The 21,454-nt window shown below is 37.2% G+C and overlaps 2 protein-coding genes across 5 annotated transcripts in view; one reads left to right on the top strand and one right to left on the bottom strand.

Moving 5' to 3' along the window:
• Window positions 1-21,454, bottom strand: part of brf1b (BRF1 general transcription factor IIIB subunit b) — an 88,931-nt gene that overhangs the window by 58,565 nt on the left and 8,912 nt on the right. For 2 of the 3 annotated variants that reach the window (XM_055185667.2, XM_055185668.2), the window contains exons 4-10: window positions 19,367-19,540; window positions 14,986-15,017; window positions 12,869-12,941; window positions 5,268-5,417; window positions 820-913; window positions 283-409; window positions 144-183 (exon numbers count right to left, since the gene is read on the bottom strand). In XM_055185667.2, coding sequence (XP_055041642.2) covers window positions 144-183; window positions 283-409; window positions 820-913; window positions 5,268-5,417; window positions 12,869-12,941; window positions 14,986-15,017; window positions 19,367-19,540 — 690 coding nt within the window. Of the gene's footprint in view, window positions 1-143; window positions 184-282; window positions 410-819; window positions 914-5,267; window positions 5,418-12,868; window positions 12,942-14,985; window positions 15,018-18,648; window positions 18,878-19,366; window positions 19,541-21,454 lie in introns of those variants that run through there. The other variant, XM_073855950.1, reaches the window with a different exon arrangement.
• Window positions 8,283-12,043, top strand: btbd6b (BTB (POZ) domain containing 6b). 2 transcript variants are annotated; one of them, XM_055185670.2, is made up of 5 exons: window positions 8,283-8,444; window positions 9,657-9,951; window positions 10,049-10,139; window positions 10,225-10,343; window positions 10,425-12,043. In XM_055185670.2, exons 2-5 carry the CDS (start codon window positions 9,746-9,748, stop codon window positions 11,455-11,457), a joined length of 1,449 nt encoding a protein of 482 aa, XP_055041645.1. In that variant the 5' UTR covers window positions 8,283-8,444; window positions 9,657-9,745; the 3' UTR covers window positions 11,458-12,043. The 2 variants fall into 2 exon arrangements, with proteins under 2 accessions (XP_055041645.1, XP_055041644.1); XM_055185669.2 differs by lacking the exon at window positions 8,283-8,444 and having other exon boundaries at window positions 9,120-9,951.

The raw sequence follows: 21,454 nt of genomic DNA, 5'->3' as shown, positions 1-21,454 counted from the left end.
ACAAGGTCATTTGCAAATCATATTCACAGAAAAAATCTTGAACCCTTACCATAGATGACAAAACACACCACAGAGAGCATTCAAATGTCTTGTTTAAAGTCAGTAGAGAAAATCAATATCTTATTCCAGGAGGGCAGACTAACCTTGATACTCCTCAAGTTTCTTGGCCAACTCTTGCTCCAGCTGACAAGTGAGAATGAAATTTTCGATTTAAAGGAAAAACTCATCTACAGTCTTATAAATAGCTTCATATCTGGTCATGCATATGCTTCATATAAATACCTGCTGCATCTTGAGTTTTTTCTTTCCGGCGACAAATGATGGAGGATCACACTCCTCATCCAGGTCCACCCGCATGAACTCATCAATAGTCAGGTTACTAGTGGGGGTCTCCTCAAACTCTGTCAGCCTTTGTATCAGTACAGTGAAAATTGCAGTATTTACAAAAAAAAACGTTTTTTAAACATTTAATTGGATTAGAGAAAGCAAAAACTGAGGGAAAACCTAAAATGTATTTATTAAAAAAACACTTAATAAAGGTTTTATCTGTAAAAGAACCAAGTTAACTCAACAGTAATGAAATTATTCAAAATTCCCCTATTTTCACTGTATTTTAAGAGTGTGTAATAAAATAAAACATATTAGATTATTTTCATACACCAGTTCTGTATAATAAGGCAAGATAGGGTCATAAAAATGTATAACATGAACTGTAAAATAATAAAAAACTAATTTTGGATATTCAAAGCTCAAGGCAAAAAAAATCAATGGGAGTTGTGGTGATGTATGAGCATGAGCAAATATTGGCTAGATATTCACCTTTTCCTAAGCGTGGCCTCACACACTTTGACGACAGATATCACCTCTTTCACCGTGCGACGGAAATCATGCATGCGAGCTGCCACCAGCAGAGCTGAGGGGGACAGGGAAAAAATTAGGATAAATTGTTCCTTCCAAACCTTGTTTCCAGTATGACATTTCACTGCTGTGCAAGCCTAACAGTGTATGTGCCATACAAAACTGTTGAGAGTGCATTTTCTATACTAAAAAAACCTCTGTAGATGCTGAAGTGCAGTAGCATAAAGTGTAGTAAACAAATATGTGTACTGTTGATCTTGCTTTTATTATGATGCTTATGAATCTGGATTATTCTAAATGAGGGACAATACAGGCTATGTGCGTAATATGAATGAGACTTAAAGGTAGAAAAGGCATTTTTATAAAGGCTAGCCATGCAATCCAACGCCAATGCCAAGCCTCAACCACAACACAGGTACTCTGCCTTTAGATACAGTAGCTCTTGATTCAGACATTTTTTCATAATAGGCATTACTAAGATTGTCTTTGTTTTACATTTTTTTTGTGCCGTGCTTTGTTGGTTCAGGACTTTGCTTTCATAAATAAAATCATCTTATGGTAAGATTGCAAATACAAAGTTTGACAGGCAAGTAGGACACCCTATAATTGAGAGATGATATACAAATGATATATAAAAGGGGACACCGTTCCAGAGGTGAAATGTAAGGGATAATGTATAGGAAGACAGTTGTTACCACAGAAATAAGCCCCAACGTTCTTGTATCACACTGAGGGGGCTTATTTTGCACTATTTACCTCATAAGAAAGGTAAGGAATATTAAATATTGTTTTGAAATATTTGCTCATTTTTAACGAATACAGACCTCCATGAAGAAAACCCGATTACTTTTCGGTTTTAAAATATCACATTCAAATGTCACGAACACGCTATTTGGTTAAGGGTTATTCACAAAAACGGTTTGGCAAGATGAGAAATTCAAAAATCTTTTTAAAAAACTTGTTTTGAAAGCATGCATCTGGTTTATTTTAATGCACATAGTGTATTTATGTTAATTTTATGCAATAAAAAAATGTTTATGAAAGTTAAGACTTAATGGACCTAAAAATGTCAAATGGTGTAACCGCCAATTGCGGCAAAGAATGAGAAACATTAAATATTTCATTCACCTTGATGGCATGTAAGCGTAATCATAAAAAATCATTTAAAAATTGTATTAGTTAATAATAATCTTTGACAAATTATGTAAAAATGTATGTAAAAAATCATATTACACTAAACTAGATGATTATATTTTATTCCACATTTTTTATGAATATTGTCATTTAAAAAAATACTAGTTACAACAATTGACACAGACCGGTTACACCACATTGACATTTTTGCAATTATTCCATATATTCTGTCAAAATGAAATAAAACCAGAAATTTTAGACTTGGTCCTCAAAAAAGAGAATGTATGTAAGTAATCTGCAAAATTATTTTGAAATTTTAACCCTTTTACATTTAATTGAACCATACGGACACAAAATAATTAACGTCACGTCATTGACCCTTAATCATTTGTAAATATAATGTCATAAATGTTATTAAAAGACATATTTATATGTAATTTTTGTGTAATATTAATCTGTACCTGTCAAAATGATTTGCAGCGAATCTGGGAAATTACAAACCTGCAAATGTCGCGACTAACCAGAATCAAGCATTCCAACGACACGTGTAATAATGGTGGAATATCGCATGGATGTAAAAGACTCTGAACCAATGAGATTCAAGAACCACACTGAAAAAACGAACTTTTTGGTGTAGTAATATTTATTAGATTAACTCTCATAATTTTACATAATAATAATAACATTTATTGAGAACTAGATTTTCCTAAGTAAAATGATGATAAATACACAATTAATTCATGTAACAAATGAACTGTGTGGGAATAGTAAGTCTTATTAGATATTATAAGTAAAATTTACTTACATTTATTTGCACATGTTGTAAGGAATACCCACAATTCTTTGCGCCTGAATATTTTTATTTTTTAAGCTTTATCACAGAATAAGAACTGATAAGAACTTTAACTACTTAAATATTTGTTAGCAAAATGTCATAAAGGTTTAAGCTCTTATATTATTGATGTTGTTTTGTTGTAAATAATAATTTTGTGCAGTCACCGTTCAGGTAGTCTCAGCCTCAGACGTCACGCCCACAAACTGTTGGCTGAACGTCTGATGTTTTTCGTACACTTTTCTGGAAACCCTGTGAAAATGTTAAAGTCGTCTTTGATTGGTTGGAAAAAAACGGATTTCCAGGAGACGCGAGTGTCGCGATTAGTTTCAGTCCCTGGAAAACAAAGCTCTGACGTTCCATTGAGGAAGAGAATCAGTCGTGTTCACGTGGATAATAATGAGCAGTTATCATGATCAGCTAAACATTGGATTCTCAAAAATATGCATAGTTCGCGGCATCGACTCTCTAAAAGGCGTCCAAGAGTTTTCTTTAAGGCAGTTAGTGGAGTTTAAAAGTTTGGTTCTCCTGAATTGCTTGTATGTGTTAAAAAGTGGAGAGATATGCTTCAAACAGACGTTTAACAGGATCGTCTCATTGGTGTGGCTGTTGATGAAGTACTCAACGTTGTCCTATGGTGAGTAATGTTGTTTATTTAGATACTATTTGGTTGCGGCTGGTTATTTCAATAACTGACTTGTTGCCAGCCGGCTCGTTATTGTGGGGAGTCCGAAACGTGACGCTAGATGAAACGAACTGTGATTGGTTGTTTGACATGTCAAACAGCTCGTGGGCGGGCTTTCTCCAGAAAAAGCAGCGAAAAACACCAGACCTTCAGTATTGAAGGTCTGGCTACGCGAGACTACCGTTCAGGTGATCAGTGTTTCTTTACATGAACCCTGTTCAGAACATTGTATTGTAATTCTCTCCACAGTGCTGATAATGCATGTCAGAAACACAGTTTGTGTGCGTTTCTGTTCCGAATCAAGTTTATTCAATGACTGACTTGTTATCAGTCATGAATTTTGTGTTATAATGCCATTTATAACACTAGAAATAACTAGGTCCATAGGAATATGTTAAAGAAAATAACAAACAGAAAATACGATTTATTTAATATTATTAGGACAGCAATGCTTCAATTTTCAAAAAAAAACTAATAGACTTTACCTAAACGATTAAAATAAATCTAACTTCTAAATAAAATAATTAAGTAACATTTAATTAATTATTTAACATATGTTTTATCATGCAATTTTAAGTAAATTTTATTTGATTTTAGTAGGTAAGTTTTACTTATAAAAAAGCAGTAAATTTTACTTAAAAAAAGTTCGTGCAAATTGTTACGAGGATTTTTTTAAGTAAATTTTACAAGTTGTTTTTTTCAGTGCAGAATATTGCATGGATGTAAAAACTCTCAATCAATGAGAGTCGAAAACCAGAATAAACTGTACAATTTACATACATTTATTTATATAATATTTTAGACCACTTTACTTAGTGATTGATATCAGGATGTGAAAACATATTCACTCAGCAACACAAAAAGTCATCCGTCATTCTGGACCAAATTTGCCTATCACACACCATATCCATCTTTATTTTGTTTACTTGTATTTTGCTCTTTGCACAGAAAAGTAAAGTGTACATTTGTTTACTTTACCCGCTCTAAAACAATCAACTTCAATACGAAAAACTGACATTTCCATATGGTATCATCACACAAACACTGTGAATGATTAATGATGAATTATTAATTATTCAAATATTGCAGCAGCAAATGTTGGATGGGGAAAGTGAAACACAGAGAGAGAGAGACAGGGAAGGATGAACTAAACATGCAGGCAGGAAGTTAGCTTTCTATTCCTGAGCATCGCGCCATCATGCTGAAGACAGAATGCAGGAACTGTTCTGCTTTAAATAGAGGACACCAAGATCCATGTGGTAGTAAAGCACTTGTAGTCATGTTGTTTTTTATTCCTGTTATGAAACTCATTGTTACAATTCTTATGTCATTATGGCACATTATGGGCTAGGGATTGCATTGTGATCGCACAGATACACAGAAATGTAGACTGAAATAAACCTACTTTTATTTTAAGCCGACAAAGAAAGCATTTTGCAATTGGTAGAGTCTAAATTCTACGACAACGGATAATAATCCAAACAAACAACTTTATGGAGTTATGGACGCAAAAATGACAATTCTGTCATCATTCACTCACTCTTATATGATTCATAACCCATTTTTTGTTCCCATGAAACAGAAATAGAGAAAGAATGTTGACTGACAGCCTCAGTCCCCATTCACTTTTACTTTATGGAAGAAAGAGCCTCAAAGACACTTCAACATTTCTTCTGTCATGAAATACATGTAGGTGAATAAATTATGAATTTTATTAATGGTGAACTATCATGCACAGTGTGAAAGGGTTTTAACTACCTGCCCCACACAAGCCTGATGGCCGTCGACCGGTGTGCATCCAGTCCCGTTTCATCCTCTGTAGCAGTCTGAGAGCAGTCATTGAAACCTCATGAGTCTTTTCACCAAACTCCAACATGTGGGCGAATCGTGGAATATACAGACATGGATCTATAGACAGAAACAAACAAATCTGAGAGTCAGATTTTCCATTAATGTCTATACACATACTCCAGAATATGTACCAAACTGATACGTCACTGAAAAAGTTTATTAGTAAACTAGGCTGAATTTAGTAAACAGGCTCTTTTGTATTATGACCTTTCTCAAGATTTAAAAGCATATTTGTTAAAGGTTCATCTTGTTTCTGAAAAATCTAGAACACGGTCTCCCTACGGGGACCTTTAAAAGTGGCTTGGCTTGGAGTCATTCCGTGGGAGCAAATATCCTTCACTTCCACCTACTTCGAAGTCCTTGGGTAAACTCATTTTGCTGCCCCAATATAGCCCAAACATCACTGCTGTCCCAATAAAGAGGAAATGAGCTCATCTAAGAAAGATAGCCAGCTATGATCTTTTCTAAAGCTACACTATAGGGAATCTACCGAGCCCCTAAGGTGACATTGGAGTAAAAAAATCTAAAGTTTAGTTTCATGTGCTCACGTGAAACTTTCATGTGCAGAATTTTTTTTAAGTTAAGTTTCGCGTGAAACTATCGCGCGCGCACGTGAAAGCGGAAGTTTCACGTGCACATAAGATAGTTTCACATGCGCACACGAAAGTTTCACGTAAGCATGCGAAACTAAAAGCGATAATTTCATGTGCGCATGCGAATGTTTCATGTGACCCCACGATAGTTTCACGTGAACACGCGATTGTTTCACGTGCGCACGCAAAACTAAACTTTATTTAATTTTTGCTCCATGTCCCCTTAGGGGCTCCTTTGCTCCATGTCCCCTTAGGGGCTCCTAGGAATCCATCTGCAATTAGGAGACATATTACCTTCAGTAAAATATCTCTGTCATTTTTTCAATACAATTAAAATATAAATTGTGATAATTTTTTATTTATCAAATTATCATATTACCAGAGCAAAGCACTTAAAGTAATTCTTACATGCCATCTGTGAAACAAGAAACATTTGAGGAAATGTTAGTGTATATCAGGGTGATTTTTGTTATATAGTGTAAAGTTAATGCAGAGAGAAATAATCAAATTGATTTGTTGGGGGACATAAATGCATTTTAAGGTTAACAAAAAACGGATGGCCACTGACAATAGCGTGGCTAGGATTTTTTATTTTTAAGAAATCCACCTGCTGCATTCTTGTACGTAGTGTTAAGAACAGCATACACTACCAAAACATACAGCAAAGATGATGGACACCAAATTACTGACTATTTGAGCTTTCTGAGCTTTTAACTTCCATATTGATCTAGGCTGAATGTAACTTAATTTGCTTTACCTAATCTGACATTTCCAACTACTGCAAACAAAGAATGAATCATACTCCCCAAAAACAATAAAGCCTGGAACAAAACAAGCCGAAGGTCGGCCGTATGGTTGTTTTTTAGTGTCTGTTTATCTTATGAGCAAGATCTATGACCTTGTCTTTCACTTGTTTTATATGTCTGTGCTTGTTAAAATTATAATTTAGCGATTGGAAGAAAGCTTGATTTTGACACAGTGGGAGTGCAATTTGAACATGCTAATCAAGACCTATTGCAATTATTACATAGAAAAAGTGGCAACTATACTTTGATCACTAATTTGCAGAAGAGCAATTATACATTTTCAGTAAAAAAATGAATAGAATGTATTTATTACCAACATATCGAACCATCTGTTCTTGTTTTCCCATACATCAGAAAAATGTCTATTCTTGTGTTTTTTATTTTAGATAAGAGAAATATGCATGTAAATTCTGTAAATTAAAATGCACAATAATACCCAACAAATGGAGAAGGGATGGCTCAAATAATATTTTTTGTTTGTGTGTGCATTTGAGGAAGAAACAACATTATGGGTGTGATATTTCTAGGTTAAATAACATTTCATTCAAAATAATGTTTGAAAACTTAAAGGAAAACACCTCGGTGCGGTCGAAGTGCTGCAAACTAAAGGTTCTTCTGCCATACAATTCTCATTTTTATACCCTTAAAAAATTTTAATTTGTGCCACCATACTTACTTGTGTAACTGCTCATGTAACGGTCTTTAAATAGGTTAAACATGGAAGTGTTTAGTGGCTTCTTTTATCCCTGTTTGGATCCTAAGGAATGAATGGGGCTAGGCTAAATGCTAACATATTCACGACGTGCTGTACAAAGATTCAAGTGCATGCATTGAAAAAAGATAGGTATGTATTAATTTGTCTAAGTTGAGGTAAGAACATAGTAAATTATTGAAAAACTGTGGTGTTTTCCTTTAAACAGAAAACTCGCATTTGTTATATTTCAGTCACCACATTGACATTTGAGATATCAGTACGGTCAAAAACACTGAATTGTTCAGCACATGTTCGCATAAGCACAACATATACATTTCATAACCGAGAAAACTAAACTTATTCCTTCTTAGAACAATAAAAAATATCCTTTAATTCTAAGCAATTATTTTGTCTAATTGCTTTGTATTATTACAAAATTCAGATCAGGGGGTATATGAGTATTTAATAATATTTTATTATATTTACTTATACAGCACCATAGATTGTATGAGAAAACACAGTATGTAAAAGGGTAAACAATTATGGGCATGTGTAAATGATTTCATCATATCACATTTAAATTCTGTCATACACGAACTCATTAAACTAGGTATAATTTCATTAAACCCCCTGATGTGTGTTATAAATGTAAGGCATAAAATAGATCCTCTAATCCCAAAAGTGCTCTGCTACATTAGAGTTACACTTCAGGTTTATAATTTAAACGGTGCACTTTTCACTACAAGTGTACATTCGTCACAGATCTTGGCTGAAAATCATCATTGTCTAGATTTTGTGAGACACGTAAGGAGCTTAACGCAGGCGAAGGATCCAGTTTCCAGAGATCCGGGAAAGCGTAAGCCCCGCCCCCTCTCCCTCTCTCTCTCAGCAGCACACTCTGGATTTAACATGGCTCCTGACGCCAGCGAGCTTTCAAACATCAAACCTGAATGTATTTCCTTGGCAGTTGCACTTCAGTCGGCTCAGTAAGGTAAAGCATGACTAATGATATGCTATTTAAGTTGCTTTATAGCAACAGCTTTATCGAACGGCGCACAGTAATTCATATTACTTCGACTGAAGAGTCCGTTTCGGCGGACGGCGGCTCTGTTCTGCTTTGCAGCTACTTTATCTCTTTTAGACGAGCCGGTTTGGGATGAAATCTTGAGCTGTATGCATTGATCGTACATATTGATGGTGAATACTGATGATAGATGTGCTGATAAAACGAAAGATTTGCTCGGTGGGCTGAGCACTTCGTTGCAGATGTTTATCCCCCTTGAGGCAAATTGTAACCCAGCATCAGATTGTTAAGACGTTTAAGGCTGCATCAGCATTTTTACTCATCCAGTGTAGCTAAAACTGCAACAGAAGCACATTAAAGACTGCAGAATGTAACAATTTTGATGTTTTACGACGCGCTTGTTGGAAAAGTTACTTTATGAGAAAGCTTCAAAGCTTTGACGGGATTTTTATTCAACGCTAAAACTGTGAATTCCTTTCTTTTAGTAACATTGACACGTATCGCATTTGTATAAAAGCGACGTTTTGATTTTAAACGCCCGTGTTTGTGGAAGTGATGACGTGAACACATATTGTCAACAATACGCAAAGGGTTAATTACTGCTTGTGCGTGCGCGATGGATAGGCGGGCCGTTCGGCTGTGGGCGGCGCCTCGGGGCGACTTACGTCAAACTCAGTCGTAATTCTGATTGGTCAAGAGAGAACTGGGCGGCGTCTTCTCCCTACACACACATCGTGCTTTACAATAGAGAGTAGAAACGCAGTGGAGAGACGTTAAGAGAGAAAACACCGCAGATATGCAGGATGACAACCAGCAAATAGCGCTTCTCGTGATCATTTGACTCGCTTTTAATCCTTAAACGAAAACTCCGGGATTACTCTATTACTTTATCTGAATAGATACTGTTACCATTCAAGGATGCAACGAGGATAAAATGAGGAAAAAGTCTTTGAGCTGTGTATTATTTCCGCTGGACGGATACGTTGATATTGTGCATGGTTTGCTCTGGTTTAAAATACTATAGTAATGCATAACCAGGGCATTCACATTTAAAGGTTGCTTGTTTTTCGGTACACCTGCCGTTTGATTACTCGACCAACGACTTGCTGATGCCAACAACTCCAGATTGCCTATATGGCAGGATCATGAAGTTTTTGACGTTTATCCTTTTACTTCCAGAAACCATAAAGAGGACTAGAAAGAGTGGCAAACAGCTCAGCAAGTTGCCAGTATGTTATGAAATCGTGAGTTTGTCCTTGAGGAAGAAGATGGCTGCAGAATTATATCCAGCCAGCATAAACACCAACCTCCCAAACAGCAACAGCACCGCCGTAACCACTACCAGCAAAAAGACCATCGTCCAAGTCACCCAAACGGTGACCACCCCGACCACAACTGCCACTCAGCAGAACATCAACAATAATAACGTAGAGACAGCCAGCTGGCAGTCCACTCATCCGACACTGCGTGAGAGGTAAGTGCACGTTCTGGCCGATTGGTTCGCTTTTCAAAGCATCTACACCACCATTGTCTGTTCGAAACCTTAATATTGTGTTACATTTTCTGTTTAGGAATGCTTTGATGTTTAATAACGAACTCATGGCAGATGTTCATTTTGTTGTGGGTCCTCCTGGTGCATCGGAAAAAGTTCCAGCGCATAAAGTGAGCACATGTTTAATAAAAATTGACCTTAAATTGTACTTTTATGAGCTACCTATTAAATTTTGTGTAACGTTCGTGTTTGTAGTATGTATTGGCGGTGGGGAGTTCTGTTTTTGGTGCCATGTTTTATGGTGATCTTGCCGAAGGAGATTCGGAGATCCATATTCCTGACGTAGAGCCTGCTGCTTTTTTAATCCTTTTAAAGTAAGTCCCAATAATAAGCCTAGCCCTACTAAGCATAATTTTTGCAGTATCTAAGTTGTTTTCTCATTTCATCACATCCAGGTACATGTACAGTGACGAGATTGAACTTGAAGCGGACACAGTGCTGGCCACCCTGTACGCTGCCAAAAAATATATAGTGCCTGCGCTGGCTAAGGCCTGTGTCACCTTTCTGGAGACCAGCCTGGAAGCCAAAAACGCCTGTGTGCTGTTGTCGCAAAGTCGGCTGTTCGAGGAGCCTGAGCTGACCCAGAGGTGTTGGGAGGTCATCGATGCTCAAGCCGAGTTGGCCCTTCGCTCTGAAGGCTTCTGCGAGATCGATCTTCAGACCTTGGAGATCATACTGAAGCGTGAGACTCTCAACACCCGGGAAGCCGTAGTCTTCCAGGCCGCTCTTGAATGGGCCGTGGCCGAATGCAAAAGGCAGGGACTGGGGCCGACGTCTCGTAATAAAAGAGCAGTGCTGGGAAAGGCGCTCTACTTGGTTCGCATCCCATCTATGACCCTGGAAGAGTTTGCAAACGGGGCTGCGCAATCAGACGTTTTAACACTGGAAGAGACTCATGACATCTTCCTGTGGTACACTGCAGCTAATAAACCCAAGCTGGAATTCCCGCTGCAAAAAAGAAAGGGCTTGACACCGCAGCGCTGCCATCGTTTTCAGTCCTCGGCTTACCGTAGTAACCAGTGGCGGTATCGCGGACGTTGCGACAGCATCCAGTTTGCTGTGGACAAGAGGATCTTCATTGCTGGACTTGGTTTATACGGATCCAGTGGCGGAAAGGCAGAGTACAGTGTCAAAATTGAACTCAAGCGCCAAGGAGTGACCCTGGCCCAGAACGTGACTAAATTTGTTTCAGATGGATCCAGCAACACTTTCTCTGTATGGTTCGAACATCCTGTCCAAGTAGAACAGGATGCCTTTTACACAGTCAGTGCCGTGTTGGACGGAAATGAGCTTAGTTACTTTGGACAGGAGGGTATGACAGAAGTGCAATGTGGAAAGGTGACCTTTCAGTTTCAGTGTTCTTCAGACAGTACCAATGGGACCGGAGTACAAGGGGGTCAGATTCCAGAACTGGTTTTCTATGCCTGAAGTCCTCAGGATGTCTGCATTGCAGTGCATTCCGCTTACTGGATTTAGATGGATTGAATAAAGGAGAATACAGGGTCTCATGGGGCTCGTGCCTTTATAATGTAGCAGTGAGGAACTCTATTGTAATGGCTCTTCAATACCACAACAGATCCAGATTCGGATTGAAGGAATGTTCTTCAACTTTATTTATTGCAAAATATATATATATATATATATTTGATTTAATTATTGATGCTATAAACACGACAGTTGTACTGCTCTACTAGTGGACAGAAGCCACTAATATTTCATGTTTTGTACATTACTTGAGGTTAATTTTTTCAGACAAATAAAATGTCTTGTATTAGTGATAAGCTTCCCAAACTGCAGATTATAAATGTTTTTTGACTCAACCCAACAGTTTTATCTTGTTTTTGCCATTCTGTGCTGCATAATTTTTTTTAATACTGTCTGACATTATTCATCAATAGCAAGGCGGTTGACTTAGTCTATAAAATAAATAAGTTTTTTAAGTTGTTACTGAGATGAGCACATTTTTCAAGAATTTATCTGTTATTTTCATACAAAATTAAAAAACGAACCCATATTTATTTTGCACACCATAACCTCAGTGGGCTTTTGTAAATAAGATTGTTAAGTGTGGATGAAATATTCATCTTGAAAGGCCACATAAAGACCCTATTATCCCCATCCGACTGCAAGAGGAACTGAATAGGGAGTCTGTCTGAATTGAGCCCATAGAATCTGCTCCTCCACCGTTTGCATTCTAATTGAGGGTTTAGTAAACACGCAGCAGATGCAGCCTGGTAAAACAGCAGATTTCTAACCCCAAAAAAACAAAACAAAAACAGATGAATATGGACTTATGACACATGGAGAGCTGCTAATCAGCCTGCATTCTGGGATCATGCCTGGTTCATTAACAATGAGATGCTCTCTGTGTGTACTGGGCATTTTTCTCTCCTTTCTCTAATCTGATGAGTCCATTAAAAAAATTCATACTTGTTTCACCCCCTTTGTGTGTGCAAAAAAGAGATGCAAACAGACCATTTTTCTCATCATGCAGCGCCCCCTAGTTACAACCAGCTAAAATGGAACCTAACAGAGAACAATTTCTAAGTGGGTAAAGCAATGTAGCTAAAATAGTTTGAATTATAAAATGTATGCAAATGACGCACAGAATGAAGGTCAAAATGATATGCATAAAAAATTGTAATCCATAGGTTAAATTAGATAAACAAATTGGGTATACTTGTATTGATCCAACTGTGGTGTATTATTGATAACCAATTTCGCAAATGAATTGTTGTGAGGTACTGCCTGCTTTATTAATGAGGTCCATCTGAAAGTAGTGTTCTGGTCAGCTAAATTACATTATGGAAGACACAGAGAGGTCATTACAGAGACTTACCAACGGCAGGAGCATTGATACAGAGCTCTCTAGCCAAAAACAGGAAGGTCTTTCCCAGAATGTACACATTCACCTGCAAGTACAAAATAACATGCATTAAACATTTTATATATTTTTTATTCTGATTCTGAACTTATATATAACATCACAAGCTGCGGTGAGATGTTGGGTATTTCTATTTATGCTTCTTTTTATCTTTCACAGTCAACCACATCACTTACATCTTAGTGAAACTAAGAGCAAAAAGTGAATTTTTAGCAAATGGCTCTCCCTACAGTAGGTCCTAGCTAAAGCAATGCCAGAAAAACAACAGACTTTCTGTTTGATAGAGATGCCAATTAAGCAGAGCTAAAATTATTTTGACACCATGCTGTACTGTCAATTATTTTTTTTAAGTAAAATGCTAGATTTGTAAAGATTATAAATATTTGCATAAATATTTACATAAAAATATAAATGAAAACATGCTTTATCTGTGTGTGACACAAGTGATAGGCAGAAAAAACGTGTGCATGTGAGAAGAACATGGAAAATGCAGGTGGTTGCTCCAAAAATATGTTTATTATTTATAGCCATTATCACTTCTGAGACCAATAAAGAAGATGGGTCAATGACCCTGGCACCAGGTCTCTGTTAAATGTAAACTGGGGTCTTGTTAGATTTGGGAGTGGCTACACTTGCTATAGATTCATGACATATTTCAGCCTGGTTCTGCCCTAACCTTCCAGCATCTGTTCATACTCCCTGGACAGCTGGGTGAGTAAAAATAACACTACACCAGCACTGCAGCGTCTATCCCTAAAATAACTGCTAATAAAAACCGTAAAGCATACCTTGTCATAAACACAATAGCATTTTTTTTTTGATATAGCAATAAAGTATTAAAGTTGTGCATCACAGCGATTTTAACAGCTTGACTGTAAACATCTTTATAATGCACTCCCTTGAGTGTTATTGCTTTAGTAAAACAGCAAGAATAGCAATATATTAAGCTAATGTTCATTAAATTGTTGTTTGTATTGATAATCATCACATTAAAAAACTTTATTTACTTTATTTTACAACAGCATTAGGCTTATCCAATCAGATTTTAGAGTCTAAACTAAACATTTTATAACTGAGATTTAACTACACTTATCTGTGCAAATCATGTAAATATTAAACTTTTTGTTTGGCCAATAAAGATTTCAGATTTTTTTATATACACTAATTATACATCTCATCTGTATACATAAAAATGAGGAAGACATAAATGTGACATCCATACAGAATTTATGAATATTGTGTCTCCTCATACTTACAGCATTTGTTTATATTATAATAAAAGAAGTTATTTCAAGGTCGAACAACCATAGCAGTTCATGGGGCAGTTTTCCGGACAGAGCTTACCCAGGTGAAAAATAGTACACTTCCATAGTGTACTTAAAGTGTTTATTTTTGCACACTAATTTTGTACTTAATATACTAAAAATTCCTCTTTAGTATTTCTTAAGATGTTCTTGAGATTTTCTAAGTGTACTTCATGAGACACCATTAATGTGAAACTAAAATGCACTTTTAACATAATATCTCTGTATTAAAAAATGTATTTAGTTAACACTTGTATTAAACTTGAACTCAACTTTCATACAAAGATAGGTTCAAGTTTACTACAAGTGGTACCTAAATACATTTTTAGCACATTTTAGTTCATATTTATGGTGTCTCAAAATAGCAAAGTGAAGTACACTTAGATGATCTTAAGAACATCTTAAGAAGTACTAAAGATGAATTTTTAGTATATTAAGTACATAATTAGTGTGAGAAAATAAGGCACTTTAAGTACATTACGGAAGTGTACTACTTTTTCACCTGGGTATCCTAGTCCTAGACTAAAATGCATGTTTGAGCCTTAATTTAAAATCACCTTCTCTTGACATATCTTAACATATACCAGTGCCATTGATTTGTCTTAAGATGCACACCAGTACGGTATGTTTGTAAAAACTACTTAAATGTCTTAATATAACTAAGGCCTTGTCCTAGATTAATCTAAACCCTGTTAGGGAAACTACCCCTATGAGTTTATGTTATTCACACTTTGTTTTCAAAACAAATAAAATTGAAAGAAAGCCAACCTGTAAAAGATCACTCAAGTCCAAAAGCATGTCTGTAATTCAGTTAAGGAGGTGAAAGAAAATCAAAAACATGCGAGAAAAATAGCATTGTTCTAATACACGCAGGACACTCCCTTAACAGTAAACTCTGATTACGCATGAGATTATGCGAGTATCTGGCAAACGCGAGCGCCTCTTTTGTCATAAACCCTTAAGAAGCGTCTGCACCAGGCCCTTATTTTGACAAGACACGTGATGCACATATGACCCCTCGATGCGCAGAACACATATTTTAAAATAACGAACCACACACATGACAGGCTACATAAATGTTGTGACGAACTTCGCATCGAGCGCCCTCGAAAAAAGAAGTCACCGGCCGCTACTGATAATAAGTTGGACCAACCCTCAAGTGAATGCTATGAGTCACAGTGATGAATTAATAATCAGATGCTTCTGTAATTATCACAGGGGGAGTTTTATTGATCATATCTTCACATCAACAGGCCTGAGGGCAGAATGTCCTTATCACCCTGACCATCTGTTTCTCCTCACCTGAGCGGCACACATGCCTTACCTAGACACACACCTGAGGCATGTGTCTCCATGGTGACTAATTCCCCTTTAGCGGGTGATAAGCATCACTACAAGACAAGCTAATCCTATACTATCAGGAGTCTGACGGCTTTAATTAAGGCCTAACCCCTGATGGGAAAAACATAGAGTTTTTATACCACTATGACTAACAATGATATTGATAACTGTGTCATTTCTTGAAGCCTACGCTACAGGGCTGATAAATAAGAATTTGAGCTTTAAGGTTCGAAATATTTACAATCATAGACGTACAAGAGAGAAAACAAATTCTTAATACATTTAGTGTGATGATTTATGGCTGTTTTGGAGTGTTATGCATTATAATACACAAAATGAATTAATAATATAAAAAAGTACTTCATCATAGGCTAATGCAACTTCTAGATCCACGTTGCTTGGCATACGGTTTATGTTTCACTTATCTAAAAGAACAGTGCATTAAAAAAAAAATAGGACAAATCTGCAATGGGTTTGGCTGTTTGTAAAGTACTGGCCGACTTCTTTGTCTTTCTGCTCTTCAGCATGAAGTACTCAATTGTATGCTAAGATTGAAGACCCGCCCACGGACAGGTAACAATTCCCCTTTGGTAACTCTAAACAGCACACCAGGCGCCCAGTCAACCCTGACACTATACAAAAGCAGAGGAGAGATCTGGGTGTGGCCGCAGGCGGATAGGATGGTGTGCGTGAGTAAGAGGCTGTCTGGGAGAAGGAGAGAGAAAGCAGTGATGTAACACTATCTTGGCATACCGTGTTGTAACACAGGTGTGGTGACTCAATGTCCCATCCACATATCATTTGAGGACAGAATTATGACAGGTTGGGAAAAACAACTCTGTGACAGATTGCAAAATCGAGAATGATATTTTCCTTCACATACGATCACCTACTGCTTCGCAAGTTCTGCCATTTAATGCATTGATTTTCGAAAGGTAGTATCAAATGAAACACTAATGGCATTAATACAAAGAAGAATTTGATTAAGATTTTATGATTAAGAGAAATTATGTTTTAACATGTTAAAGCATGTTTAGCCCTGCACTTTTCATTACCTAGAGAAAGCTGCAACTACTGAGTGCATAAAATAGTTTTTTATGGTTTAAAAAACGCTTTAGCTGGGTACTCAGTGTAAACTTTGCATTTTTCATGGACACAGTGGCGGCAGGTGACTTCTTTTTCGAGGGCGCTCGATTCGAAGTTCGTCACAACATGTATGTATCCCGTCATGTGTGTGGTTCGTCATTTCAAAATATGTGTTCTGCGTGTCGATTGAACTTATGTGCATCACGTGTCTTGTCAAAATAAGTGCCTGCTGCAGACACGTCTAAAGGGTTTATGATAAAAGAAACGCTCGCGTTTGCCAGATACTCTCATAATCTCATGCGTAATCAGAGTTTACTGTTAAAGGTGCAGTGTGTAACTTTTAGAAGGATCTCTTGACAGAAATGCAAAATAATATACGAAACTATATTATCAGGGGTGTATAAAGACCTTTTTATAATGAACTGTTATGTTTTTATTACCTTAGATTGAGACGTTTTTATCTACATACACAGAGGGTCCCCTTACATGGAAGTCGGCATTTTGTGACGCCATGTTTTTATAGAAGCCCTTAAAGGTGCTCTCCGTAAATTGAGAAATTTCTAACCGTTACTGACACCAGTGGCCGTTATAGAAACTGCAGCCAGTCTCATGCTCGTTCTCGGTGGGCACACTCGTACGAGCACGACCATAACAAGCAGAGTTGCCGTAGCAACCACAGACAGCTCATTGAGATTCACCAGCATGTTTACAAATGTAAGAAAAGTTACACTACTGTAAGGTCATTGTTTGACAGACCACATTTTAGCAAAATGTTGCAGTGCTACTTTATATTTTCAACAGAAGTCTACTTCTAAAAGTTTTGTAACACGACACTGTAAAACACACTCCTGACACTCACAATCTTAATGCACTCGTGCCTTGAATAAAGATAATTCATATAAGAAAGTAACTTTTGAAACGGTCCTGTGCTACATGCTATCATTAGCATTACACCACAAAAACAATAACATAATATATTACAGATGCCCTGTAACTATGTCTTACCTTTGCAGTAAAAAGGAAACCTGCTCAAGGTCTGTTTTCATACCCAGCGCTGACCGGAGCTCCCTCCAAGAATCAAATGCCAATCCGATGTTTACTCTAGTCTTTTCCCCGACGCCGGTCACGCACGATTTTGGCCGCACTAGATAAGGATTTTTTTTAAACTTACGAGGAGTTTCCGTGAGTGTCTGGATTGTGCTGGAAGTTGGTCGCTTCTTTCCGTCTACAGAGTCCATTTGAAACATTATAGCGATTGCCGCTGTTTACTAATGACTGCCGTACGCGTCTATATGGAACGCCCAGGTAGACGAGCACGCGCATGACGTCACATTTTGAATTTCGCGCCAATTCAGACCCGACTTCTCCACACAGAAAAGAGCCTACAGGCTGATAGAGACAACCGTGGAGGACACTCAAGGTGTCATTCTTTCTATTACATTATGGTTGCCTCATAAATATACAAATGAAAACTCTATCTTAAAGATTTTTTTAGTAATAAGTTACATTCAGCCCCTTTAACGGACAAAGTTTTTTACTAAGTTGTCTCCGACGACGACATGTTTTTTCGGTGGCGGCTACCGTAGCTTCTCTATGCGTTTCAAAAGCGAGGGGTGAGCAGTGGAATGAGCCGTTGGTTGCAATTCGCAACCTCACCACTAGATGCTGCTAAAATTTACACACTGCACCTTTAAGAGAGTGTCTTGCGTGTATTTTGTAAAACGTGAGCGTCTCTTTAATCATAAACGGTTCCGACGCATGTGCAGCAGGCACTCATTTTGACAAAACATGTGATGCACATGGTTCACATAACGCAACAAACACATATTTTGAAAACACGAGCAACACACATGACACCCCGAACACATACTTTGAATTTGCACCCCTCGGAAGAGCAGTCATGAGCTGCCACTGCATGGACGTCAAATAAAGAGAAATAAGTTGTACTTAAATCAAATGAGTGTCAGTGACTCAAAATGCAACTCCCTAAAAACTTCCCATTACCTTTTTTTGTGAAAGCATTGTGATTAGATTTCTACAGGTACAGTAAAAAATCCTGGGCAGGCTTTCAGACCCTTTACATCCAAACTGGGATTTCCTATGGAAATATGCATGTGGATAAAATGTACAGTATATGTCTTACTTTCTAATCCTGTAAAATCTGTGTGCATTTCCATGCTGGCTTATAAAATTAGTTTGGTGCTGGTGACACTGGTTGACCAGCATAATAAAGCTTTCTAAGAACCAGCAGCCAAGAATGAATTTAAGCTAGTGACCTTAAATTTTTTTTGCAATTACAGTATATTAGAGCAAAATGTAAAAGCCTTCAGGAGAAAAAACACTTTAAAAGATACAATAAAAAATATATATATATATATATATATATATATATATATATATAAAATATTTTATAATTCTGTTTATAGTAGTAATTGCCATGGACCAGTCATAAAGAGTCATAAAAACAAGTATACAACTATAGTGCAACTGGTAGAGATTTCATTTTGCCTTTTGCCCTAGTGGTTTGTATCTCTACAAACCACTAAATAGATATTTGAGATAATTTTGTGTTCACTACGCAGCTATTGTCTTTTTTGTTGCACCTCCTGTATTTAAATGTAGGGTGGACATGCACACCTTTCTATAATTTGTATTTGGATTAAAGTTGACAAAGAGTTTTGCTTGAGTTTCACACCCCAGCGATTATTGTGGGAAAGGATACGTGGCGTTCCCTCTGTCCTGCAGACCAGGTAGAGGCAGGCGGCAATCACGTGTGTCATCTTGCGCCCTCGTGTCAAGTGCTTGCTCACCACCATCTTGAAGAAATTAAAGGCTGTGTCCAAGCAGTGCTGGTTTAGCTGCAGCTGGCTGCCGAGGTTGTGTATCTGTCGTTTCCCTAGAGATGGGACACACATATGCATCAGATTGTGCAAATATCCATGGATCCGCACGTGCACGCTCACGCACACAGTGAGGCATGACTTTACATGCAGGTGTTTGGTTTTCCAGTAGCAGTGATGTCATGAGAACGGCACAGAGTCAGGGAAGTTTTAATGCAGACTGGAAATAAAACTGGGCGGAAAACAGCTGTTTTATGCGGCGTGTAAGGCCAATTAATATTTCCTTTTCTCTAATGGTCGCTTGCCCGTTTGCTCCCTTTAACAGACACTGTCAAAACAGACCAAGTTGTAATTCATTAGACACAGAATATATCAGTCTGCGCTAAAATCCCATGGCGTGCGTTGATGTGTTAAACATATTAAAATCTACATCTAAAACAACTGTCCAGAGGCTATCTGGTACATTTTAGTGTCTCAACACGTGATTTAGCAGTAAAGCTTTTCCACCCAGACAGCACAAGTCTCCCCATAATGTAAACAAATGGCAGCAGACATATATGTCATATAGTTAATGAGTTTCACACGTTCCAGTCATTCGTTATAGATGAAACTGTGTATGCAGAAGTGTTTAAATGTAATAAATGCTTTCATCGATCTGTCCTCTAGACATGTGTAGATACAATGTGATAATGAGAACAGCAGATGCACAGATCATTTGTCAGACGTCAAGTTATCTCCTGTAACCTGGGCTTTAACCGTGTAAAGTTAAAGGCATAATTCATCTAAAAATTAAAATAATCATTTACATACACTAATAAGGAACCAAACCTGTATTTATGTCACTTATAAAACACCAAGTATGACTGACACTCTTCTACACAATAAAAGCGAATAGAGACTAGGTCTAAATAGTCTTCAGAAACCATTCAAATCAAACCATTTAAATCTCAAGTTATTTTAACATCAGAGTTAGTAAAAAGACTATTTTTTTTTTTTGGGTATACTAATACTACCCCTTCAAGATATTCACAAAGCCACAGATAATAAAGTGGATTGTGGACCCCCTCAGCTGTGGTGCTTATGGGACTAAAAGCTGCAGTGTCAAGTGTTGTGTTGGCGAGCCAAGGTCAAAAATAACTCTGAAAGCTTTTAAGAGGGTAATCCCTCTATTCTGGATTCACTGTACCCTAGCTCTCTCCCCATTACTTTCTCCAGGCCTGGTTAATCCCACAGCACTTTTTACACTACACACATCATGGATTAGCAGACAGGACTGCAGTGACCTTCTGGAATTACATAACCGGTGCAACATTGCAGGTACACTGGAGTCTGGACATTGTTGTATTTATGGCCACATGGAGACTTACATTGCAAATTACTTTTAAATAGGTAGCGGATTTTTATTCGGTACAGATGAAAGCTGCCTGACACATCAATGTGCACATTATAAGTATCAATGAGTTCTCAATCATTTAAAAAGTCTTTAAAGCTGTTATGCCAAATTTCTGTAAATAATATTTTTAAGGTCACAGAATATGAGAAATTCACTTAATGGGGCGGTTTTTCGGATAGGGCTTATTCTAATCCAAGACTAAAACGCATGTTTGAACGTCGCTGTTCTTAAATGCAGTAGTTGGTTTGAACATGCATTTGAAGTGAACAGTTTGTTTGAGGACCAGAACAGCTAAACCGAAGTAAGGTGTGGATATAACATCACCCACCGATTGGGCAATGATACATATACATTTCACAGACCCTCTCCTTTACATACAAGCATGTTCGCACAATTAAATATACTGTACATAGGAACATATATGGAGCATATACAGTATATATATTTGCTCAAACAACATGGTAAAATCAACACAAACTTAATCACAAAGTTGCATTATAAAGCTGTGTTTTCTTTAACAAAGAAGAGTGAGTAAATGATAACTCACTAAATATTATTTAGTGTTTTCTACATAAGT

This window comes from Misgurnus anguillicaudatus, chromosome 18 (assembly GCF_027580225.2).
Source record: "Misgurnus anguillicaudatus chromosome 18, ASM2758022v2, whole genome shotgun sequence".
Lineage (NCBI taxonomy): Eukaryota > Metazoa > Chordata > Actinopteri > Cypriniformes > Cobitidae > Misgurnus > Misgurnus anguillicaudatus.
The sequence above is the reverse complement of the archived record's forward strand: the minus strand, read 5'-3'. Positions and strand labels throughout refer to the sequence as shown.